We start from the raw sequence: 27,908 nt of genomic DNA, 5'->3' as shown, positions 1-27,908 counted from the left end.
CAATTACTTTCTTATTTTAGTTCCGAGTGACACGCATCTACAGGAGACATGACAACTGCTGTCAACTTCACCCTTGATCAGTACAACGACGTCTACAGCCAACGTTATCTTCCCGCTACAGTGTACATATCGGTGATGATGGTGGTGGGCTTCGTGGGTAATTCCGTTGTCTTTCATGTGTACCTGAAGAAGTTCAAGCCCAGCACAACAAGATGTTTCATTCTTGTGGTTGCCCTTCTGGATGTTCTCAATGCCGTAGTGTGTTGTCCTGTCCAAATATTACAGATGAGAAACTTTGTAACGTTTGGCAGTTCAGGGGTGTGTAGGTTCATGATAACCAGTGTGACATATTTCAGCACTGCCTCTGGCCAGGTGTTAATATTAGTGGCCGTTGACAGATACAGGAAGGTTTGTCGACCCTTCCAGAAGCAGATGACACCATATACAGCCAAATTGGCCTGTGGAATATTGTGTCTCGTCTTGTTGATGCTCATGATCCCATCTCCACTGATTTATGGTCCTAAAACTGTGACACGATCTAATGTGAATATTACCATTTGCCGTCCACTGCAAGACAGAGAGGACTACTATAAGGCGTACACGTTCTTTTGGATCTTTATGTTACTCGGTCTGGTTACCTCTCTTGCTGTTCTGTATTCCTGTATCTGGTGTCGGGTCTATCAGCAAATGAAGTTCAGACAGAAATTAAAAGCATCGAATAGCGTGGAAGGGATCGATGGCCCCACAAAGCATAGGAAACAGAATCAGAGCCAAGTCGAAGGAGGCGTAAAATTGAATTCGTCTCAGCTTACGTATGAATCTCAAGACACTACATCTAGTAGCCATGATTTAAACTCAGCTTCTGTGGGTGTTCCTTGCTCTTGTTCGAAGAACTCAGATACAACAAACACAGATTCATCGCTGTCAATGCCTGTCCGAACTGGAAGTGACATCAGACAAGCGTCACAAGATAAGGATGTCCGAAAGATGACGTTGACTTTGTTTCTGGTGACAATGGTGTACGTACTGAGTTGTGTTCCCTATTTCACCGTTACAACCATGATGTCAAGAGACCCTGAGAACTACGAACGCCTCGCCATGAAGTACTCCTTTTTCTCCATCCTAGAAAAGTCCTATCACCTACAGATCGCTGCCAACCCCATAATCTATGGTTTTCTTAATAAGCAGTTCCGCAGCGAACTCCGACTGATTTGTACAAGGAAATAGTGCAAGGGACATATAAGTTGAAAGCCATTTGATGTCTGTGACAGACTGAGAAGTTGGGACATTTTCCACACTTACTAGTATTACATGTCACGCATTCTAATGTCTGTTCTTATATACTAACAACTCTTACAATAATACAATAGTTTCTTGTTAGCGGTGACAACTCTTTATGATGTGAGAGTTTAACAGCTTTTGCGTTAGTCAAGATGTCTGTATAATGGGGAGTAAGTTTTGATGTTACATTGCTGAGTGGATGATGCTTACCTCTTTCCACCATACGCCATCACCCTCATGGCTGGGACATCCACGTTGTGGCTGTGTTGAGTCTTCGGCATTTTGAGCGTATACTTCAAGCACTAGGCAAACCCAACCGAAACCCTTCAGGGACGGTAAGGTAACTTAATGGATAAAGCGTTACCTCGCCTATGACCCAGGTTCGATTCCCCACATGGGTACACTGAGCGAAGCCCATTTCTGATGTCCCCCGTCGTGATATTGCTGGAATATTTCTAAAAGCGGCGTAAAACTATGGTTGCAACAACAATATTCACTCACTCAAAACACTGGCTTCTAGTAGTTTTCGTTTGCGCCTATAGTGAACGTTGGTAGCCAGGATGCTAGTCTGTTGCCAGTCAATGGAATGGGTGAGGTTGTTGGCGCAAACGAAAACTACTAAAAGCCATCAATATCAGGAGATTACCCCAGAGATTAATAGAGATCAAGGTGTATATCTTCCCAGTGGAATATCACAAACATCACCACCCCTGATGTCATTTCATCAGCTGTATATCACTCTGTTGTGTTTACATCTCCCTGTCATCATTGTCTACCTCTTTGATTGTATTCACATGTACACCTCTGGCTTCCGGCAAAATCTGATTATCTGTACCTCACTCTGCTGTGCACACTTCTGTTAACTGGCTTCACCTTATCCCCGTTATCATTGATTTTATAACTGCATTTGACCTGTCCTCTGTGACTTGTTTGTATATACATGCACTTATCTTCTTCCTGTAAATACTGGTATATATAATGTTTTGTAATCCTGTCTCTATCACCTGAAGAAGGGTCAAGACGTAGCCCAGAAACGTCGCGTTAGGCAATAAAAAGAAGTTGTCATCCATATACTCGTCTTATTATGTTTACCAACTTCTAAATGCCTCTCAAAAATCTCAAACTAGCCATGGTAAAATCTTAAACACCATTCGTGATATCTACTCCAAAACTAGTATTATCATTTCAGAATATTTGGATTGGATCAGTCTTGTCAGATACGGTTGTATATTCTCTGTGTTTATGGATCAAGTTGAAGGGACATTACAACAAAAGGGTGGTATGGTGATTTTGAAGGTGAAGACATCTCATAACTACATGTATTGGACTTGTTTTCTGGCCTACAGAACATGATGTAATGGCATTCTATTGTAACAGGTGGGGGGTGGGGTAGGTTGAAAATCATTGGTACAAAGGTGAAATCCTTGTGAACCAAGACATCATAAAACTGAAAATTTAATGACTACATTTTGCCTCTTACCATGGTTATTTGGGAATTCTGTTTTCAAATAGATTGCCAGGATCTCATTCGGAGCAAGCAAAACACGTTTTCCTATGAATAGTTGTTTTATAATTAAAAATTGAAAAGAATCCCCTTTCTCCCACAGTTCTGTTAAACTTTCAAATATTTCATTTTGTTCAGAGACTTTGGACTGGCACATATAGGACGCAATTGAACAATGATTATGTTTGTTTCACACATTATCTTTTAAATTTGTGTTACAAAGCTGGAAAGCCATCGATGTGAGCGTGGACATTTGATGTTGCGTAAAGCTTCTACATCTACAGAATGGCGGGACTCGTGAAGGTCCGGGGTAGAATTGGCCTTCAGCAACCCATGTTTTCCCTGGAAAGGTGACTAATGGGATCGGGTGGACAGGCTCGCTGACTTGGTTGAGACATGTCGTCGGTTTCCAATAGCGCGGATCGATGCTCATGGTGTTGATCACTGGATTGTCTGGTCCAGACTCGATAATATACAGACCGCCGCTATGTAACTGGAATAATGCTGAGTGCGACGTAAAACTAAACTCATACACTCACAGGATGGTGAAGTAGAACTGCACGCATGTAATGTACCCGAGACAATGTTACAACATGTTACAAAACAAAAACAAAAAAAACAAAAACAAAAACATAACAAAAAACAAGACAAAACAAAACACACACATTCCCCCTAATCAACAACAAACAAATAAAAAACCCAAACGTATTTAAGTTATTACTTAAACATAGATATTTATGCATTCTTAAAGACTACTACCCCCATGGGAAAATGTGTTTTGAAAGTACAACAGACAGATCTTAGTCAAAGGTGTTTTCTGTAAATTTGATTACATTTAATTACAACGTGTTAAACCCAATACGTTTAAACGCATAAGCGAGAACCATCCCGGAAGGAATATACAGGTTAGATGAGGAAAACGCCACACACCACTGGCTATCAAAGAAATTGTTCGAGGGCTGATCATCTGAAAATATCTATTATTCAGCACATTAACGTCCTATTGGATGCATAAGATCATGCGGAAGTTTAACCAGTCATATCTGTGTTTTTGTCGTATCCCTTTCAAGTATCATCCAAGTAGTATTACATTTTTACTTCGTTTAATTCGACATTTCGGAATTTGAAGTCAAAACACAAACGAAACAATCAATCATATTAACATTGCATCAATGGTACCAACGAAGGGTAACTATATAGGAATTTGATACACACTGGATTAATCTAATTTCACCCAAATCCACATATGCTTAAAAGATATTTGAAGACAAAAAAGAAATTTGATACCCACTGGATTAATGTGATTTCACCCAAATCCACATATGCTAAAACAACATTTGAAGACAAAAGAAATTTGATACCGACTGGATTATTCTGATGTCACCCAAATCCAAATATCCTTAAAAAACATGCATTCCACAATTAAAGTAACTGCCTAACGAAAACGTATACACTCAAAATTAGTTATTCGATAAGGGTGTATTAGATGCGAGTATCATACATGTAGTGGCGTTGTGGACTTGAATGTAACTATTTTTCGGCGTAGTCATGATGATGTTTTCGTAAAGTTTGTGATCGTTTGGTCAGTTTGTCTATAGAAGGGTCAATGGATTTACGATTTAAGTAACACACTAGCTCTAATACTCGCCCCCACCCTACCCGTAACATGGGTAATGAAGCAGTCGATTTCCCAATGTATTTAGTCGCCACATCTCACGGACGGTATTCACTCCTGTTTACACAATCCCGGATGATGAAATGACAGATAAACGTGAGGAGTTACCCGCAACAGAAGTTTGGGCAGATTCTCCAAATGGGCATAACCTTTTTCAACAAATGAACCCAATCTCGTTAGAGCATTTTATCCTATGACGTGTTATTATAATCTGCACATTTTGGTAGCAGCAGCAACAGCAGCAGCAGCAGCAGCAGCAGCAGCAGCTGAAGATTGCTGTTTATTGACGCAGCTTGAGGTAAGTACCGCTTTATAGTGTTCAGTTTGAAATTATGTATTTGTCCTGGTCAATATCATATAATTTTCAAGGTTTTCATGGAAACTTGTTTAAACCTCCCATTTCGTTTTTGGTTTGAGGTGGTGGTAACATTTTTGGCCTGTCACCCGTGAAGATCCTGGTTAGAATTGGTCTTCAGCAACCCTTGCTTGTCATAAGAGGCGATTAACGGGATTGGGAGTTCAGGCTCCAGTTCCAATTTGCGTAGATCGGTGTTCATGGTCCAGACTCATGGTAGATCGATGTCTGGTCCAGACTCGATTATATACAGACTGCCGCCATATAGTTGGAATATTGCTGAGTGCGGCGTAAAACTAAACACACTCACACTATTAAGCTGACACTCCATGATCTAACCGGAAAGCTGAAGGTTAAACTGCCGAAGAAAATGTCGAAAAAAAATGAAAGTGTACTCTTTTCGAGTTAAACTTTGATCTTATATAAAAGCAAGATATATTACAATCTGCAATCATGAAACTTGGCTACGATATGAAACAACTGCACCCCATTGCAGCTCACCTGGGCATGAAGTCAGCAGTTGAAATGTTCAACAGTGACAGCCACAAGACTAAAGTTACTGCAGTATTGATACTCAGATGTGTTTTGAATGATATTGCAGTAAATAACAACACCTTTTATTTAAACAATATGACTGATACATGACAATGAATATGTTTTCAAATATCATTTTAACCTCACAAAACAATGCCCAAGTGCAATTTCTTTCTTATTTTAGTTCCGAGTGACACGCATCTACAGGAGACATGACAACTGCTGTCAACTTCACCCTTGATCAGTACAACGACGTCTACAGCCAACGTTATCTTCCCGCTACAGTGTACATATCGGTGATGATGGTGGTGGGCTTCGTGGGTAATTCCGTTGTCTTTCATGTGTACCTGAAGAAGTTCAAGCCCAGCACAACAAGATGTTTCATTCTTGTGGTTGCCCTTCTGGATGTTCTCAATGCCGTAGTGTGTTGTCCTGTCCAAATATTACAGATGAGAAACTTTGTAACGTTTGGCAGTTCAGGGGTGTGTAGGTTCATGATAACCAGTGTGACATATTTCAGCACTGCCTCTGGCCAGGTGTTAATATTAGTGGCCGTTGACAGATACAGGAAGGTTTGTCGACCCTTCCAGAAGCAGATGACACCATATACAGCCAAATTGGCCTGTGGAATGTTGTGTCTCGTCTTGTTGATGCTCATGATCCCAACCCCACTGATTTATGGTCCTAAAACTGTGACACGATCTAATGTGAATATTACCATTTGCCGTCCACTGCAAGACAGAGAGGACTACTATAAAGCGTACACGTTCTTTTGGATCTTCATGTTATTCTGCCATGTTACCTGCCTTGCTGTTCTGTATTCCTGCATCTGGTGTCGGGTCTATCAGCAATTTAAGTTCAAACAGAAATTAAAAGCATCGAATCGTGTTGAAGGCGTAGGCGGTGTCCGAGAGCATAAGAAAGGGAGCCAAGTCGAAGGAGGCGTAAAACTGAATTCGTCTCAGCATACGTATGAATCTCAAGACACTTTACCTTGTAGCCTTGATTTAAACTCAGCCTCTGTGGGTGTTCCTTGCCCTTGTTCGGGGAACTCTCACATAACGTCTGCTTCAGCTTCTGTTATGATATCTGACCCTAGTTCAGAAATGCACATCCATAACGATTCAACAAACATAGATTAATCGCTGTCAATGTCTGTCCGAACCAGAAGTGACGTCAGACAAGCGTCACAAGATAAGGATGTCCGAAAGATGACGTTGACTTTGTTTCTGGTGACAATGGTGTACGTACTGAGTTGTGTTCCCTATTTCACCGTTACAACCATGATGTCAAGAGACCCTGAGAACTACGAACGCCTCGCCATGAAGTACTCCTTTTTCTCCATCCTAGAAAAGTCCTATCACCTGCAGATCGCTGCCAACCCCATAATCTATGGTTTTCTAAATAAGCAGTTCCGCAGCGAACTCCGACTGATTTGTACAAGGAAATAGTACAAGTGAGTTGAAGACATTCGCCGTCCGTGAAAGTCTGAGATTTTGTGACCTAGATGATTTTTTCCACACTGTGTATTTCACCCATTGTAACAATTCTACACTGTTCCTATTTACTTATACCACATATCGTACAGTAATAGAATAGCTTCTTAACCAAAGCGACATGTCTTTATGTAGTGAGATGAGATTACCAGCTGGTTTGGACAGCTTCGGGGTGTCTGTTTAACTTGGAGTAGCGAGTTTAGTTTCACGCCGCTCTCAGCAATATTCCAGCTATATGGTGGGTTTAATTTGGAGTAAACCAGAGATTGCTGTGTAAGTGATCGGTGGTTGATCTTCGGTGAATGTGGTTTGATGGCGTTATTCTCTATATGCCAGCAATCATATGGCGGGGACACAGGGGATTGGCTTCACACATTGTATAAGCACCCATGTTGGATCTTCGGATTTTTGAACGTACGTATTAACCACGAAGTTGCCCCATCTTCTGAAACCCTTCACTTGGTGTTCATGGGAAGCCGAACTCGGTTTCTGTTACAATATGAAAGCTTTAAGCATCTGATAACAATACGGATATACAGTCCAATGTGGACTTTTTCACAAGGATGCGTTATGAACAGTACGGAATTGTAACGGACATAACTTTGGTCAACTGTATGTCAAAATTGTCTGTATATTCTACGCATGTAAACTATAAAACCACCCGAAACATTTACTCAGGTCTGTCCCGGTGGTAACCTTTAACAAAACAACTTTGGGTAGAGTTGCTCAACTCTCTTTGAGAACTTCCTGGACTCAGTTTGCAAATGTTGTGAAGCCGAAAATTGAAGTTATCGCCTCACACAGCGTTGAGGATTTTTGTGGTCATGCTGAATGTTTATACACCTCGTCAAACATGAAAGTAATGTGGCATCTAAAAAAGCCATTTGACCTTTATTGGATTTCAGACCCTCGATGATGTTGCTTGCACGCTACAATCAACAATTCTGTGTGACTTCAGTGGGTAAAGAGACACTCTAGTGACTGACATCATGAGTACCTATATATTAAAATGCTGAATGGGTAATTGAATAGGTGACTATAAGTGATACACACCGGTATGCTTTTTGGTTTGGTTTTGTAGTTTTACGCCGCACTCAGAAATATCACTGCCATACAGCGGCGTTCTGTAAATAATCGAGTCTGGACCAGACAAGCCAGTGATCCACGGAACGAGCATCGATCAACGCAGTTGGGATACGATGACATGTGTCAACCAGGTCAGCGAACCTGACCACGCGATCTCGTCAGTGATGAGTTGGCATGATTTGCTGAAGACCAATTTTAACCCGGATACTCACCCAGGATGACACCGGTACAATGGTCGAATTGAGGACAGCCACACGGAACTTCCCTTTGGCCTCAATTCCGTTCCTCCGGTTCGAAAGTGTATCTGTATAATGCATTTAATAGAGGGAAGCACAAGGTAAGAAAGTATTATAAATTAATTCATTTTGCCATAAAATTGTATTTCATATATATGTACATTATTGTTATTAAACACATTTATCCATACATCATACCAGCCTATCAACGTATTTACAGACATGCAGATACACACACATACACACCGTGTTTTCAGTGGATCATGATTCTACTATGTTGGTACAGTAATGATATTGATGTTTCTGACATTATATAAGTATATGACTCTCTCTGTCTCTCTTCCCCTCCTCTCTTCCGTTCTCTTCCTTCTCTTTCGGTCTCTCTCCTTCCCATTCTTTCTGTCTCTTTATACTTACCTATTTTCAGATAAATCAACATTGTCGTTAGATATTAATCAATGTACTTATACACCTGTTTTGTTCTTCAGAATAAAAAAAAAACATGTCAATGAAGTTAATGGTCGACGGGAACGTCAGTGTCACTCAACTCGACCGTGATCTTTATCTTCGTCGCTATGACAACAGATACGCCCTGCAGGCCTTGCCCGCCAACTTGTTTCTTGCTGTGTTGATGCTCGTTGGGCTTGTTGGTAATTCCCTCGTCTGTTATGTGTATCTTGTGAAATATAAAGAAAGTGCTACCCGATGCTTTATTGTAGCACTAGCTACGTTTGACATGATTACAGTCACCGTTTGTATTCCATCAGAGATAGCAGACATACGGCATAACTATACATTTGGGCTGTACAAACTGTGTAAGATATTGCGATTACTTGTAACATTCTCAGCCATTGCTTCAGCGACAATACTCGTAGCCATAGCCGTGGACAGGTATAGGAAAATATGCCGACCGTTGGAAAAGCAGATGACGCCTTTGTTTGCCAAGATTATAGTAATAGTGTGTTCACTTATAACTGTGATGGTGTCATTGCCCAATGCTGTTGTCTATGGTCCTAGAGCAGTTGCAACAGATGACGGGTATATTAACGGTTCTGACTGCTCTACCTCTGACGACTACATCAGGACGCCCCTCCCTCTCATCTATAACGGCGTTCTTTTTTTCATTTTCTTCTCATCAGCACTCACTCTCTCTGCGCTTTACGGTGTCATATGGAGGCAGGTTATCAGGCAACGGAAACGAATGACTGCTGTCTATGAAACCGGACAAAATGTGGAAATGGATACCAGACGCGAAATGGTACCCAATACTTCATCATCCGATGTCCAGTGTCCGTCAGTTACACGGGAATCAAACCTGTCCTCTTGCGACAGAAGTGATTCCATCATACCTGCCACAACATCAGAACGGATAACGGATTCATGTCCAGACGGAAATGCATCATCTGCATCACGATCGGCCAGACATCCCACCAGGAGTAGAAGACACCGGTTCCCTACCGGTACATCATCACAGCGTCAAAGAAGTCACAAGACACTAATGATGCTGTTTCTCATCACCCTCGTGTATGTGCTGAGCTACCTTCCTCACCTGAGTCTGATGGCTACGAGGGCTGTCAACAAACACGTGTTTGACGAACTTCCCGGGGCAGGAATTGCAGCTACCAATCTGTTTCTGAGGTCCTACTTTATCAACAGTGTATCCAATCCTATCATTTACAGCGTCTGCAACCAGCGGTTCCGCCTTGAGGTGACACGGCTGTTTGGAAGGTTAACTCGCAGAACATAGGCGCACACCATCGTATTATACACTGCTTAGTAACCAAAGAGGAGAACAGGATTGCTGAAGCAAACTATTTGAGATATGCATGGGTATGTGTTTTTACCACTTATTACACAAACCCAATGCCTGACAGTTTTTTTGGTTGGTTTCGTTTGTTGTTTAACACCGCCTACATGGCGTCGGTCTGTAAATAATGGCGTCTTGATCAGACAATCCAGTGATCAACAGCATGAACATCGATATGCGCATTTGGGAACGGATGACATGTGTCAACCAAGTCAGCGATCCTGATCACCCGATCCCGTCAGTCGCCTCTTACGAAAAGCATAGATTACTGAAGATCAATTGCAACCTGGATCTTCACGGATTAGCGAGATTTGTTAGAAAATGGCTGTGAGGAGCCCACATGTTTGTTAGGAGATAGGTAGACACAACTTTAGTCATACAATTCATACAATTCTCAAATGACTTCGATCTTTTAACTATACTTGTAATTATTAACTTCACACTATACTGTGCATGTCAAACTACAGGATTGGATCCAACGGGCGGTCGCCATTTAGATCGTGTGCTCTATAATTATGTCATGAAAAAAATTCTCAAGAAACGTTTCTACTTTCGGATGCAACAGAAGTGTTTCTCCGACTTATTCATTGTGATAGGTTACGTGTACTCATATTTATGCCCAGTAAACCTTTTACTCAAATATTGATTCCAGTTTGTCTTTCTTCTTATGTATTTTCTAAATATTCCAGTCTACATACCTGCTCTGATACATAGCACGCCTCATACATGTATTAAATAGATTCAGACCTTCCAATTAATCCATCAAATTTATGCATTTATTTCATTCACATGTCATACTCTTATTCATGCATAAGTACAAGCATTTCGCAGCTTCCTCAACGAACTGCAGTGGAGTGAAACGGTTGGCTTGAAGTCTGTCCTCAAGAACCGGGTGTCCAAATAACAGTATTTCTTTCTTCTTTGGAGACCTCTTTGGTCCATGTCGCGATATACAAATATGGTTTGAGCTTTAATCCCAATACTTTACTTTCATAACATGGCTATAACACTAACCCAAGGAAACGTTAGGGACCGATCATAATTTATGGCTGGGGTGACGATCTGGGTCAATTACTTTGTCTGCGGCTCGACCGCTAGAAACGTATGGTGATCTAGTACGGAAATGATATCTCAGTGTCATTGTGCGCCACAGAACTACTATGAACAGGCTCAAAAACACATGGCAGGCGTAACCAGTGAGCTAGATTCAATGTGAATCATTTTACGACCTCATCAAACACACGTGCCTTACGAAATAACAGGGTTTTTTTTCACTAATTATTATTATTATTATTTCATCCTAAATGTGTAGAGAAAGGCTTCATATTATCGTATCCATAATTATGCATTTGTTATAAATGGTGGATACCTTAAACTAACCGTGAAGTTGTCCGTCGAAAACTGTACAGTGTAAAACGAAAAGGTGCAACATTCGGTTTTCATGTACAGTCGAATACCCCTTGTGAAACAGGGACAGTCTCTGACGTCTTAGTTGAGGTCATCCTGACTACACCTCGGAATAAAATTTAGATATAAGATGTTATCGAAGTTTAAAGTTCATTTGTAAATACCATTTTCTTATGAAACAAGGAATTGGTATTCACTTTAAGTAGAGCTGTTTGTGATTTTTATTTTCATTTCCACACGAGAAAATTCTGATCGACTGAAAGATAGGTCATTGTCTGAATTGAGTGAGTGAGTTTAGTTTTACGCCGCACCCAGCAATATTCCAGCTATACATGGAGGCGGTCTGTACATAATCGAGTCTCGACCAGGCATTCCAGTGATCATGAGCATCGATCTGAGTTATTGGGAACATGTGTCAACCAAGTCAGCGAGTCTGACCACCCGATCCCGTTAGTCGCCTCTTACGACAAGCACAGTCGCCGTTTATGGCAAGCATGGGTTGCTGAAGGCCTATTCTACCCCGGACCTAAATTGTCTGAAAAGGTTTATGAGACTCATGTTTCGGTATGCCAGATAATCCAGTAATTGACATCGTGAGTATGGAAAAGGCTAGTCACAGAAATCTGTCACCAGCATTGACTCAGTGACTATCGATCGGTCAGTCATCACAAACACGAGTCTGCCACTCTGGGTTGATTGGTATGTTGTTTGAGTCCCACTCACCAATATTCCAACTAGATGGCTGCGGTCTGTAAATAACCGAGTGGATCAGGCAATCAAGTGATCCATAGCATGAGCATCGACATACGCAAATGTGATACAGTGACATGTACTGACCAAGTCAGCGGGCCTGATCACCTGACACCGTTAGTGGCGTCTTAGGACGTCTGGCAGAGGCCTGGTGGTGTAATCAACCCTGCACCAAATAATCCACTGATTGGCATCCTGAGTATCGAAATGATATGTAACATTGAGCCGAGGGTGGTACACACTTGGTGGTGATAACTGGACCTACTGTTATATGCTGCTTATATAGCGCACACCCCCATGGATCTAGTGCTTGCTCAAGTCGCAGGTATTCCCCGCTCATCCCCCCTGGGGAGTATGCAACCTTTCCTGCCTCGAGGAGTTTACTTTATCATCCATACACACACAAATAATACTCACTTGGTAGTTTCCACTGGACATACGCAGACAGATGGTACACACTTGGTGGTGTTCACTGGACATGCACACACAGATGGTACACACTTGTTGGTGTTCACTGGACATGCACACACAGATCGTACACACTTGGTGGTGTTCACTGGACACGCACACACAGATGGTACACACTTGGTGGTGTTCACTGGACATGCACACACAGATCGTACACACTTGGTGGTGTTCACTGGACATGCACACGCAGATCGTACACACTTGGTGGTGTTCACTGGACATGCACACACAGATCGTACACACTTGGTGGTGTTCACTGGACATGCACACACAGATGGTACACACTTGGTGGTGTTCACTGGACATGCACACACAGATCGTACACACTTTGTGGTGTTCACTGGACATGCACACACAGATGGTACACACTTGGTGGTGTTCACTGGACATGCACACGCAGATGGTACACACTTGGTGGTGTTCACTGGACATGCACACACAGATGGTACATACTTGGTGGTGTTCACTGGACATGCACACACAGATCGTACACACTTGGTGGTGTTCACTGGACATGCACACACAGATCGTACACACTTGGTGGTGTTCACTGGACATGCACACGCAGATCGTACACACTTGGTGGTGTTCACTGGACATGCGCACACAGATGGTACACACTTGATGGTGTTCACTGGACATGCACACATAGATGGTACACACTTGGTGGTGTTCACTGGACATGCACACGCAGATCGTACACACTTGGTGGTGTTCACTGGACATGCACACGCAGATGGTACACACTTGGTGGTGTTCACTGGACATGCACACGCAGATGGTACACACTTGGTGGTGTTCACTGGACATGCACACACAGATGGTACACACTTGGTGGTGTTCACTGGACATGCACACGCAGATCGTACACACTTGGTGGTGTTCACTGGACATGCGCACACAGATGGTACACACTTGATGGTGTTCACTGGACATGCACACACAGATGGTACACACTTGGTGGTGTTCACTGGACATGCACACACAGATCGTACACACTTGGTGGTGTTCACTGGACATGCACACACAGATGGTACACACTTGGTGGTGTTCACTGGACATGCACACGCAGATGGTACACACTTGGTGGTGTTCACTGGACATGCACACACAGATGGTACACACTTGGTGGTGTTCACTGGACATGCACACACAGATGGTACACACTTGGTGGTGTTCACTGGACATGCACACACAGATCGTACACACTTGGTGGTGTTCACTGGACATGCACACACAGATGGTACACACTTGGTGGTGTTCACTGGACATGCACACACAGATGGTACACACCTGGTGGTGTTCACTGGACATGCACACGCAGATGGTACACACTTGGTGGTGTTCACTGGACATGCACACACAGATCGTACACACTTGGTGGTGTTCACTGGACATGCACACACAGATGGTACACACTTGGTGGTGTTCACTGGACATGCACACACAGATGGTACACACTTGGTGGTGTTCACTGGACATGCACACACAGATGGTACATACTTGGTGGTGTTCACTGGACATGCACACGCAGATCGTACACACTTGGTGGTGTTCACTGGACATGCACACGCAGATCGTACACACTTGGTGGTGTTCACTGGACATGCACACGCAGATCGTACACACTTGGTGGTGTTCACTGGACATGCGCACACAGATGGTACACACTTGATGGTGTTCACTGGACATGCACACACAGATGGTACACACTTGGTGGTGCTCACTGGACATGCACACACAGATGGTACACACTTGGTGGTGTTCACTGGACATGCACACACAGATCGTACACACTTAGTGGTGTTCACTGGACATGCACACACAGATGGTACACACTTGGTGGTGTTCACTGGACATGCACACGCAGATGGTACACACTTGGTGGTGCTCACTGGACATGCACACACAGATGGTACACACTTGGTGGTGTTCACTGGACATGCACACGCAGATGGTACACAATTGGTGGTGTTCACTGGACATGCACACACAGATGGTACACACTTGGTGGTGCTCACTGGAGATACACACACAGATGGTACACACTTGGTGGTGTTCACTGGACATGCACACGCAGATGGTACACAATTGGTGGTGTTCACTGGACATGCACACACAGATGGTACACACTTGGCGGTACTGACTGGACATACACACACAGATAACGACAAAATGAAACAAGACAAGTAAACGTATAGGAAAAAGATCAATCAATCGATGGATCCTGAAGGTTGAAAGTAACTGTGGGTGTACATTTAAAATACATCTAATTAACTTGTGAAAAGTGTTCACTTAGTGGCCTGCGTTTTTCTCATAAGCACGAAGAAGAACAGGCTACAAGTAGTACCTGTTAACAGAAATTTCGACAGCTGAATTTGCTATACGTTCCCTCAAATGAAAAGATACTAATCTGCGATTTTCAGAATGTAACTATATTTCTTGTGCATTTAGCATCGGGCAACTAATGGCATAGAATGGCTTTTTCAATAGTCCAATCAAAGCTATGAAAACCTAACAACAGTCTAATAATACGCTTTCAAGGGTCACGAAGGGTGTATTAAGTTATGTTTGTGTACACGTGAACAATACATACAAGGTCCGGTCGGTGTCATTTAAGTAGCCTCCTCAGAAGTTATTTTCAACCCGATCGACACCACAGTTGAACTTTACTCCACACTTTCTATAAGTGTGCTTGGGCGCAAGTGTGTTGTTTTTCTCTTTACGGAAAGTATCTAGACGATCAGTGTAAGTAAAGCATGTGGGATTTTTTTTGTTCAAACGTGATCATAAAATCTGATAACGACTATGACAATAATTGTTCTGTTAGCATATAGGAAAGCTCATTATATTGGGAAATAGTATAATTCTTTCCAGACATGGCCATTAAGTTTCCATGCTATTTTATGTAGCATGTAGTAATACAGTCATATCTAATGTCGATTTCGTTTCAACTCACTGGAGGGAATTGTGGTTAAAGCGTTCGCTCGTCACGCGGGAGACCCGGGCTCGATTCCCCACATGGGTGTAAAGCGTGAAGACCATTTCTGGTGATATTTCAGGAATTTTGCTAAAAGTGGCATTAAACCATATTCACTCATTCACTTAATTGCGATTTGTACATGAGCAAATGTTCTAAATATTGTTTGTTATTTGTTACGTTATGAATGTTAACTGACATCATCTTTTTTTAAAAATTATATTCATTTAGGCATTTAGGGGACCGTATGCTATATTTTAATCTACCCGACAAAAAAGAAAGTGTAAACCGATGTTACAGGGGGACTAAACTGAAACAGCCATCAAAGTTTGCGTTATGTGTTGTGGCGATTGTTTTCACCCGTAACTTTATTATTGCTGTTGTCAAATCCACTTGTATAATGTACTATACACAATGTTCATGATATAAATACACGTACTGTTGTAATAACTATTTCTTTTATTCAGTTCTGAAAGCCAACACCAATGACGGACATGAACTCAAGCCACTATCAATACGACCTTGACAAGTACCTCCGTCACAAAGACAGCGAATACGCCATCCAGTCCTTTCCCGTCATCTTGTTTCTTGTCCTTCTCATGCTGGTTGGGTTCGTTTGGAATTCCCTCGTCTACTATGTGTATCTAGTGAAATTTAAACAAAGCGCTCTCCGAAACTATATTTTAGCGCTTGCAACCTTTGACCTCGCCACATGCAGCATTTGCATTCCCGTTGAAATAGTTGATTTAAGACACAGCTACACATTCGGACAGTATACGCTGTGTAAGTTGCTTCGATTAATGACAACCTTCTTGGTTATTGCCTCGGTGATCATTCTGTTGGCTATAGCTGTGGACAGGTACAAGAGAATATGCTGCCCGTTTCACAAGCAGACGACGCCACGGTTGGCCATGGTTACTATCACCGTCTGTTCCATCACGACATTTATAGTTTCACTTCCGGTTGCTGTTGTAAATGGTTCGAGATCTGTGCCTGCAGACGATACTCTCGTCAACGGATCACGATGCACTATATCAGACGATTATATCAATACGCCGTTTCCACTTATCTACAACGGATGTCAGTTCATCATCTTCATATCTTGTATTCTGAGTCTCTCGGTGCTGTACGGTTTAATATGGCGGCGGGTTGCCAGGCAACGGAAACGTATGGATATCATCACTGCAAACGATTTAACCATTGAACGGAAGATCAAACACAAAGACATGGAAACATCAATTGCAAAAAGATGGGAAGAGGATCTGGGCTCGTCGCCAAGAGTTGAAGCAAACATGAGGTCTCCTTTTTCAGCAGATTCAAACATTGCTGAAGGTATATCTGAAATAACGACTGGGTCGTGTAAGACCGACACCAAATGCCTTTTTGACGCCACACCAATTTTGGGATCTCAGCCCTGCAGAAGGCTTTCCACGTTTGGGAGGAGACGATCATCTACCTTCACGCCGTCACATGGTGACAAGAGATCCCAGAAGACAACGACCATGCTGTTTCTCATCACTCTAGTGTTCGTGCTGAACGTTCTTCCCCATCTGGGTCTGATGGTAACAAGAGCGGTGAACAAGGACGTCTTTGAAGATCTTCACGGAGTTGGATTCATCGTATACAATGTGTTCCTGAGGTCGTATTTCATTAACTCTGTCTCCAACCCAATCCTCTACAGTTTTTGCAGTGTTCGCTTTCGTCAGGAACTGATTCAGCTTTGGGGAAGAGTGACCATAAAGATAAAGACGTAATTACCTGATGCACTGCTCCATACTACAGCCACACACCATCGTCATATGTAAATATGGTGAATATTTTCGCTTAATCGAGTGTATACAATGAAACGTAAACCAGGCTAGTTTTTCTCGAAACGTTTGTAGCACATTCTTAATACATTGCTTACGATCAAAGTTAAGAATTCTTAGGGCTACGGACGTGTCGAGAATATTACTCATGGAGTACCCAAGAGTCATAAGTTTCCCGATACATGCAAGCCCTTTCCAGGCTGGATGACCAAGGTACGTCGCGTTTCATATCATCTGAAGCATTTCCCCCGGCAATTTACAGTCCCACAAAACATTCATATCAGCGCCAGCCACGTCAAATGTTAAACGAATTCCGGAAAGATTAGCTATGATTTTGTTTCATCACTATGATAGGAATCAATGTTTCTGTTGAAATATATTTATCTGAAAAGGAAAAACATCAGAAGCTTGTAAAAAGTCTTATAATTAAGTCCTTAACTATTATGTGTATTTTAAAGTTTATAATTATGTAAATTTCTAACACATGCACGAATGTGCTCCTCCTCCAGTGCACATTTTTTACTGTAATGTGTTCTTCAATATCAAACTTCGATGGACCAATTAAAGATATTTGAAGACATTAAAAAAATCTGAGGATGTTGTCCTCTCCATGAACTTGTCGCCTCGTGATATTGTCGTTCTGTGGCAAATTGTGTCATCTCTTCAGTTTCACGTAATTAAACAAATAAAATATGTTTATACAATATAGCTGAACACCGGGGAGTCTTGAACCAGAAAAGCATAACATCATTGTAAATGACATTATAAAACATCATATATATTTTCATTCACAGAGGCTCTTATTCTCTTGTTTAATTAAAATATTGCCTTTAAGTTTGTCGTTTTGTCATACATTTGAAAGAGGATACGGGTTAGAATATTGATCTTCAGTAACCCATCCTTATCACAAGGGGCGACTAACGGTATCGGGTGGTGTGGACTGGTTGACACATGTCATCGTATCCGATTGTCTGGATCATGCTGTTGATCACGGGATTTTCCGGCCCAGGCTCGACTAGGATATTGCTGGTTGTGGCGTAAACCAATACATCTAACAAATGTGATATTAAAAACTGTGAAATAAGAGCATTTCAACAATAAAACTGACTTGACTGTGTTTCTTCCTGTGCTCTTATATAGACACGAGTATAACAAATACTGAATTACTGCGTTCAAATGGACGTAAAGTTATGTAATGCTGAAATTAACTTACAATGCCTCGTCTCATAATAGGCATCTATTGCAAACATTCTACTGTCTTTGTCGCCGCTAAATATAAAACAACATCCGACAGAAACGTTCACTCTTGACATTATCAGCCAACCAACAATAATAGGTCGTTGTTCCGGGTTGTACACAACAAAGAGATCGGAATAAACTCGTTTCACTTCTCAGAAATTTTAAATGAACTGGAATGCTCGTTCACGATAGGGAACAAAATGGATTTTCCTGACAAATGACAATAAAATGACGCCACGAATGTATATTTGTTCCCTAAAAATGACAAGCATTGAAACGGCGTCACATCGCATTAGGCGACGGTGAAAGAAAGTTTCTGGGAGTCATTGCAAAATTATATTCCAGTCGTTTTCAAGCTATTTTCTTTGACCTAAATGTCTATCATGTAAATGCATAATACGTAAACAAAGATCTGCTGGCTGCTCAGACATCTCACTTATTAGAAATACCTTTTGCAAAGCAATAAGGTGATCGTAAGTCACTAAGTAACCTTAGTGCAGTGTTAAAGAATGTTAGTGAAAGTTAACGTTAGGAAAAAGGGTGTTTTGTGAAAGGAGCCCCAGAGCATATAAAGATATCAAAAAGTTTTGAGCCCTGAAAAAGCAAGATTTTGGAATTCATACTGCTTTAATTTTCAACATAGTCCCCTTCCAACTTCACACACTTCTCCCATCTGGTTTCCCAATTGCTGATTCCTTATCTGAAGAACTCCACATCTTGGTCCCCTAAAAACCCTCCACATCAGCGAAAAGTTCATCATCATCCTGAAATTTCTGGCCCCGTATGTGTATATTCAGTCGAGGAAAGAGGTGAAAGTCGCTAGTGGCTAGGTCTGGTGATTAGGGAGGGTGAGGGAAAATTTCGTACCCGCACTCGCGCGCAGTTTCCATTGGAGCTCGACTTGTGTGGACTGGCGCATTGTCCTGGTGAAGAAGAATCCCTCGCCGGATCTTTCCTCGCCTTTTCTCTTTAATGGACTGGCGTACCTTCTTCAGAAGGTTAGCATAGTACTCTCCAGTCATTATCGTACTATGAGGCAAGTAGTCGATGTAGATAACACCTTTACTGTCCCCAAAAATAGTTGCCATAACCTTCTTTGGGGACCTGGTCAATTTGAACATCTTTGTCCTTGGAGAGGTGACATGTTTCCATTCCACTGACTCCTGCTTGCTCTTAGGGTCATAATGATGAAGCCTGGTTTCATCACAGGTTACAATTCTAAAGTGAAAATCTTCTGGGTTGGCATGGTAACGAGCCAGCATCGCGCCACTGATGTTGACCCGAGAAAGCATTCTTGGGACCCATCTTGCACACACCTTGGACATGTGGACATGTCATGGAGTATGCTGTGAATGGATTCATATAAGAGCCCGGTTGCATCTTCTAACTCGTGCAGGGTGATACGACGATTTCCCATCACTAGTTGATGTACTTTGTCAATGTTTGCTTGGGTGCTACTGGTTGAGAGTCGCCCTGGACGGGGGTCATCATCTAAGCTCTCTCTTCCTCGCTGAAACTCTTTAACCCAACGTTTGATGGTTGCAGCAGAAGGGGAAGACTCCTTGTAAACAACAGTGAGTCGCTCTTCAACCTGCTTGGCCGTGTTGCCCTCCAGGACAAGAAACTTTATTACTGCTCTATATTCAACCTTGTCCATTTTTCACATTCACTAAGGGGTATATCTCTTCTACAAGGCACTGCCATTGAAGAAATGCATCCAGCTATGTGATGCTACCGGGAATATGTAGCTAGGACACTAATATACGCAAGGTGCCCTGTCCATTACTCTTTGTTAAGTATAAATATGCAAGGCTCAAAACGTTTTGATATCCCCTCGTAAGCTCCCTCAAAACAACCACGACTCCACAATATCCTAAGCCACGCAGGAAGGATATAAGTCACAAGACTATTAAGCTACATCCGGGTGTTTGAGGTCTGATCCTACTACAGGAATCCATGTTTCAGCCACGCATATACCGTTCTGCATAATTCATAAGATCTGGATTGTTGTATTCTTGTTCCTGCAAGCTGCTCAGAGTACGGTAGGTGTCGCAAAAATTATTGACAGAAAACACCATTTCTAATGGCCCCATCCTTCAAGGCATTGACTTTAATGTGTATTTTTGTAATAATTATTATAATATGTTTCATGTCTGTTTGTGAAATATGGCGCGTTTTCTATTGCAACACAGTAAGCGAGTGAAACACTGACACGTTTCTTAGTCATTTGTTCACTGAAAGCCATTAAAGTGCATTTGGAATCTGTTGTTCCGCAACTTACTGAAGTTCTACTTAAGATGTTTTTTCCTTCGATGCAGAAAATGTAGCAATAAAGGGCGGTTATTCTGGTCCATTTCGAGTTCAATTCACCAAGCATTCCTCTCATAGGAAATTTGATGCCTTGAACTAAACGTTTGACAGTTTACGTTAACCATAACAGCATTCATGGAACACGTTGTGTGCGTGCATTACCTGCACCAAGGCTCTTTAAGAGCACAAGGATTTATGAAACTCAGTCTATGCTTCGCTTGACACAAGACAAAAGTAACCAGGCTATCAGGAAATTCTTCTACCTTTGAGGATTTTAATTGTCTTAATTTATCACTCGATAATAAGAAAGTTGTCTATAAGAGCTGTCATTATTTTAAGTCACAGCAACACCTCTCAGGGTGTTGAGCTACTTACCGGAACAGCGACCCGGTCATGCAAATAAGCAGGCCAAATGTCAGATCCTTAAATTGTGCTCGGCAGATCATGTCACGTGACTTTAAGCACGTGCATTGCACGAAGTGTACACACATTTACACATAGAGAAATGTCCACATCCAATTTGTCGGCTGACGCATAAGACATCATTAGAAAAATCTATAATTATTTCAAACGAGAAAGTGAAAGGGGCCGTCCATTTGTAGCTCCTGAAAAATATTTCAAACGAACTCAACATGCTTTGGATCTTTCATAGGGCGTGTTGAGTGGAATTATCCATGCCTCGTCTACGGACATTCCAGGGACCATCTCAAAAGTTGGTTGGAAAGTAAAACTGGATAGTTTTGATCAAAGACTTATCAGGGACACAATTACAAAACTAACACGTCAGAATGAGCATGTGTCGGTTCGGCGATTGAAACAAATCCTTGCTCAAGACCACCAGCATGATGTCTCTCGTTATACTATTTGCAAATTGTTGCTGAAATGTGGTTACAAATATAAAAGTGTTCAGGGGATAAAACATGCCATATGTGAACGGCATGACATCGTAAAATCAAGAATAAATTACTTGAGAACAATTAGAAAAGAACGTGCTGATGGTTACGAGCCGGTGTATCTAGACGAGACATGGGTAGATGCCTTCCATACAGTATCTTACCAATGGCAGCATCCTGACAGACAGGAGCCGAAGCGGAAGCTCCACTATACCCTGGACGCATCTACGGCTCTGCCCGATAAATTTATTACCTTCCTTTGCTGGCTCCGCCTTCTCACAGTAGCCAATCAGCTAGGCCGCCGTTGTAACCGAGCTTACCAGTGTCAGCAAAGGTAGCGATGGCAACTACGAAGGTTTGCTCGCACTGCGACTCAGATTTTAGGGAAATCATACAAACAAATTGACAGGTCCGAAACTTTAAAACAACATATGCAAGAACGCCTTCTACCTCTTCCAAATAACCTCTGCATTGTTTCAAACAAAGACTGTTTATTTCTCTGCTAAAGTATTTGTCTTAATCATAAATGATACGTGTTTTGTTATTTAGATGATATAAACGACCATTACATGCATCTATTTATCTAGCGCACATATCCTATCAAGTAGCGCTTCCTCAAGGCGCTTGTATTTGTTTCCTTCGATCATGTGATGTCAGTCTTAACGTCACATAGTATTATCAATCTCAGCTCCCTTGGGATTACACAACACTTGCTGCCACTAGGCGCACCGTGTTTATTGTGGCCCTCTCCCCATCCTAACGAGGTACCCAGTTCGCAGCACTTTGTCCAAGTTTACTGCACATTGCTGTATCCGCAACTAGATGTATGCACGTATTCAAACACGGAAAGAGTCTACAGAATAAGTTGACACCAAGGTTTTTCACACCATAGGTGGGCTCGATCCCGACACCTCAACCTCGCTGGATCACTAGCCTTGCGCTTTAGCCAGCTCGCCCACATAGCCCCATTTTCTGTGTCTGGGTTAGACATTTACTCAAGGAAACTCGCTAAATCTGTGTAGTCTGTTTTACGTATCAATTGAAATCATATAATATACTGTGGTAATTATATCGAATGTTTACTATTTCTCTTATTCAGCATTGATGTTCAGCGCAATATGTCAACATGAACTCAAGTCACCTTCAACACGACCGGGACCTTTATCTTCGTCACCTTGACAACGAGTACACACTGAAGGCATGGCCTGTCATCCTGTTTCTTTCCATTCTGATGCTGGCTGGCTTCGCAGGAAACTCTTTAGTGTGCTACGTTTATCTTTCGAAATTTAAGCAAAGTGCACTCCGATGCTACATATTGGCACTTGCAACGTTTGACCTTGTGATATGTGTCATTTGCATCCCCACCGAGATAGCAGACGTACGGTATAATTACACTTTTGGACTGTCTAAACTGTGCATGATACTTCGGTTTCTTGAAACATGCTCAGCATTTGCTTCATCAACCATACTGTTAGCTGTAGCAGTTGACAGAAACAGAAAGATATGTCACTTATTTCATAAGCAGACGACACCATCTGCAGCCAAAGTCATAATTGTTGTCTGCTCAATTACAGCCGTCATAATGTCATTGCCGACTGTTGCTTTCTATGGTTCAAGAACTGTGATGACAGATGTCGTTCACGTCAACGGTTCCGTTTGTACGATATCTGACGACTACTCCAGTACGATCTACCCTCTCATCTACAATGGAGTACAGTTCTTCATCTTCTTCTCCTCAACACTCAGTCTTTCTGTGCTCTACGGTCTCATATGTCGGCGAGTTGTCAGGCAAGGCAAACGCATGAAAGCAAACAAACAATGTAACCTGAACATTCAAGACGAACCTGGAACATCAAATATTATCCATTCAAATCTGTCCCCAAAAAGCGAATATAACATATCGCCTTGCAAGATCAAAAACAAACCCACACCAACATCAATCGCAGAAAGTTTCAAGGCTTCTCATGGCTCATCAGACATGTCGTCTTTGGACATGACAACAGTGGAATCATTTAAGGAGGACAACACATCCCTGCATGAAGGCAAACCAACTCACGGACCACAGTCCAGTGGAATACTCCTCACGTTTGGGAGAGGAAAATCCCCTGGAACCTTCAAGCCGTCACATGGAGACAAAACACACCAGAAGACAACGACTATGATGTTTCTCATCACTCTAGTGTTCGTGCTGAGCTTTCTTCCCCATCTGGGTCTGATGGTAACAAGAGCGGTAAACAAGGAAGTCTTTGAAGATCTTCACGGAGTTGGATTCATCGTATACAATGTATTCCTGAGGTCGTATTTCATTAACTCTGCCTCCAACCCAATCCTCTACAGTTTTTGCAGTGTTCGATTTCGTCAGGAACTGATTCAGCTTTGGGGAAGAGTGACCATAAAGATAAAGACGTAATTACCTGATGCACTGCTCCATACTACAGCCACACACCATCGTCATATGTAAATATGGTGAATATTTTCGCTTAATCGAGTGTATATAATGAAACGTAAAACAGGCTAGGTATTCTCGAAACGTTTGTAGCCCTACAATCTTCTTAGCCCATTCTTAATAAAGTGTTACAAAACGCCTTAATCAGTCTACAAGTTATACCACACCTGAAACAATCAGTAATCTAACAAACAGTTTTCCTTGCCTCTGGTGCACAGAGCATCATTGGGATTGTTTTGTGTTAAATGTTTGTTGGAAGTTTTTTTCAATATACATTCACCCATTAATTAAAACAGACAATATTTGAAAATATACAATGTTTGTTGATTTAACGCTTCGATTCATGCTGAATGTGACCACAGGTATTTTCAAGCGGGTGATTCTTTTACCGGATTGGGGTCAGGCTTACGTAGTCATTTGGTTTCTGTTTATTACTGATTTCAGGTCAGACTTTAAGGAAGATATGTACACGTAATGGCATTTGAGGGCCTAATCACTTCTTACGAATAGAACACTAATGTAGACATCAGAAAACTATTTGGTTTTGTGTAACCTAAAGCTAATAAATATTTTGTGGCCTTCTCTGAAAGTTTCTTTGGTGCCGAACCGTTACGTACTGTTTGTTACCTGAAGACCCTGACCTCATGAATGGTCCCTCTCTGGATTTTAACTTTACCTGTATTACCTTTAATACCTGCACTTTATTTTACCTTGACCACACTGTTACCAGAAGATAGCCCATTTACTTTGCAATGTCACAGTGTTATCAATCACTAGACCGTAAATACAGTTCTTCAGTTGTGATTGGGTCTACTGACATACGATTATATAATTATTCCTGTCGTTTTAAACGTATTTCTATAGATGATAACAGTTCGTTCGTTACACACCATGATCTTCTAAACCAATGTGTGTTCATGTATGCTAATGTATCACATGTAAAACTGCTTCTGCGGATTAAACTATTTTTAAGACATTACATTACTCCTATCATTTGTCTATAGTATTTCAGTCAAGGACGTGAACATCCGGGTTAGAGCTAATCTCCAGCAACACATGTAGTGAGAGACGACTAACGGTATTGGGCACCAAATTGAATGTGGTGCACATTATCTTGTCCCTATAAGGTGGGTAGATGTTGATGACACCAATTACCCGACAGTTTGGTTTTGTTTATGTATAGATCACCGTCAAAAAGCTTGAATATTGCTGAGGAAATATACGATGGTCAAAACTAGATGTAATCTCGAGTGCAGCGTAAATGAGTGATTTGGGCTTTACGCTACACTGAACAGTATAACTGTTCACAGAATGACATTTTGGTGTGTGGTGAAGGCCCAGAGTGAGGCGAATATCAGACGTTTACTACTCTGATGAAACCTATGAACACAATCTGTCGACTCACTTGAAACATTACCAAACCGGGACGTGCTCAGTCCAAGTCAGGTACTAACACAGACGTAGTGTTATCTGAGGCACTAATGCTGACCTTATTTTGAAGAATGGGTAAATTTCCTGACCTTATTTTGAAAGAATGGGTGAATTTCCTGACCTTATTTTGTAAGAATGAGTGAATTTCCTGGCAACAAGGAAATCCTTTCTTCCATGCATTCATGACTGTTTCTTAGCAACAAGACTCTTTCAGTGGCGTATATGCATCACATACAGGCCAGAACCCGAGGTTGCAAAGCCATCATGTGTACTAAAGAAACATAGTGTTATAACCTTGTTATTATTCCTACATTATATTATGATACCAATATGATGGTAATAATTATTGCTGTATTACAGTTTCAAATGAAGAAGATTGAACTTATATCTGGGTAACACACATTGTGTAATTATTTAAAAATTATCACGTACTTTCTTACATGAAATACACATCTTTCATTGTTATTTTCATCACTGTGTTTGACGCTTTCTAATTTATGCACTACATGTTGCCTATTTCTGAATAATGTCGATGTTTGGGTTGATATTCCATATAAAACATGTAAGCACTCAGCTGTGATGAAAAACATATTTCTTTCTCTCAGACAATTTTGAAATATTTGCTTAAAGCTATGTTTTATCGATAATACTTAAGTTAATATCGATCTCTGTGATCTATATCGACTGCGAGCGCCAACCATGATTACGATAGTGGACTGAATAATAACGTCATTGTATTGCAGTGGACTTTATAAGGTGGAATGGCAGTACGGGGTGACGTGACCTTTCAAACAAATGAATAATACCGTTTCAGGTATCGTAGTGCTTATTTTGTCGTGCTCATTTGTTTCAGTAAGAGTGAATGAATGAGTTTTACGTCACACTCAGCAATATTCCAGCTATATGACGGCGGTCTGTAAATAATCGAATCTGGATCAGACAATCCAGTGATCAACAACATGCGCATCGATCGCGGAATTGGGAACCGATGACTTTTGCCAACCAAGTCAGCAAATCTGACCACCAGATCCCGTTAGTCGCCTCTTACAACAAGCATAGTGGCCTTTTTTGGCAAGCATGTGTTGCTGAAGACCTATTCTACGTCGGACCTTCACGGATCTATTTCAGTTAGAACCGTTGTTGTCCGGTTCCAATCAAAACATTTTGCTGAATGCAATGGTTTGTGCAAAAAAAAAAAAAAAAGTTCATAAATAAAAAAGTTTTGCCAACACAATCGGCAGACATTTTGATTGGCTCATTCTTTCTGTCCACATTTAAAGTATTTAGTGAGGGTGCTCGTTGAGATATATTCCTTACCATGTGTCCCGTAGTTGGATACGGAGACTTATCACGTGACCGAGTTAAATATCCAAAGAGAACAAAGTAACTAATAATAGCCCGGTTTGATCAGTTATAGTACGAGCATAATTGCTCTCTAAACCTACCGATTTGAAAGCTTGTGTAAAATGTTTAGCAGAATGATTTTATTGTGCGGGTATGTCAGGCGAGACGACATCGCTCGCACGTTGTGTTGAACTATTGTAAATTTATTAAAATGTACATGTCGCCATGAAGAGGAAATGTCTTTCAATTGAAAGAGAACTTAACACGTTGTATTTCTGTTGTCAATATAAACATTTGTAACACTGACTTTATTGACGTTGATACCTTATGATACGACTGAAATACCAAGGGACGCAATTCTTGCTAGAACGTGTCGCTTTGTCCGAAGCGCCTTTTGATTAACCTACAGTTACAAAAATTACAGATTAAATGTGGGTGAACGTAACTTTCCAAAGTAGAAGAAAATACATCATAGGAATCCCGATGTGACACAAATACAAAGTTATGTTTGTTGATAATTTATCCCAATGTTCAAACACAAAACTGGTTGCTTGTTGAACATGCGAATAGTCCTAATAAAAGTCTTTTTTCATGAAAAACCCTCCAACATGTCTCTTTTCTCTTTTCACAGATAACAAATATTTGAATACTGTTCATGTCGATCACGGGATTGTCCGGTCAGGATGCATATTTGTTCAATATTTGTTTGAATTTGTCAGATAACATACAGAAATTGACCTAAGAAATATTTCCATTATCACACATTCTTTTAATCTCAGACCTTGATACGAGCATAAGTTAAACACCATCATTGTTTATATTCATAAAACGATGTCGATATGAGTGCAGTATTGATGA

At 41.4% G+C, this 27,908-nt stretch overlaps 5 protein-coding genes across 5 annotated transcripts in view; 3 read left to right on the top strand and 2 right to left on the bottom strand.

Moving 5' to 3' along the window:
* LOC137277829 (tubulin-specific chaperone cofactor E-like protein) overlaps positions 1-27,908 on the bottom strand; it is a 191,534-nt gene that overhangs the window by 65,040 nt on the left and 98,586 nt on the right. The window lies entirely within an intron of this gene.
* Positions 49-10,610, top strand: LOC137278830 (uncharacterized). The gene is made up of 2 exons (XM_067811340.1): positions 49-1,226; positions 8,669-10,610. The coding sequence occupies exons 1-2, from the start codon at positions 49-51 to the stop codon at positions 9,912-9,914; spliced, it is 2,424 nt and encodes an 807-aa protein (XP_067667441.1). The 3' UTR covers positions 9,915-10,610.
* Positions 16,065-17,333, top strand: LOC137278829 (orexin receptor type 2-like). The gene has a single exon (XM_067811339.1). It carries the CDS (start codon positions 16,065-16,067, stop codon positions 17,331-17,333), a length of 1,269 nt encoding a protein of 422 aa, XP_067667440.1.
* LOC137278828 (histone-lysine N-methyltransferase SETMAR-like) lies at positions 19,466-19,918 on the bottom strand. Its single transcript, XM_067811338.1, has one exon. It carries the CDS (start codon positions 19,916-19,918, stop codon positions 19,466-19,468), a length of 453 nt encoding a protein of 150 aa, XP_067667439.1.
* On the top strand, positions 22,934-24,294 carry LOC137278827 (orexin receptor type 2-like). Its single transcript, XM_067811337.1, has one exon. It carries the CDS (start codon positions 22,956-22,958, stop codon positions 24,237-24,239), a length of 1,284 nt encoding a protein of 427 aa, XP_067667438.1. The 5' UTR covers positions 22,934-22,955; the 3' UTR covers positions 24,240-24,294.

Source organism: Haliotis asinina, chromosome 3 (assembly GCF_037392515.1).
Source record: "Haliotis asinina isolate JCU_RB_2024 chromosome 3, JCU_Hal_asi_v2, whole genome shotgun sequence".
NCBI classification, from domain to species: Eukaryota; Metazoa; Mollusca; class Gastropoda; order Lepetellida; family Haliotidae; genus Haliotis; species Haliotis asinina.
The sequence above is the reverse complement of the archived record's forward strand: the minus strand, read 5'-3'. Positions and strand labels throughout refer to the sequence as shown.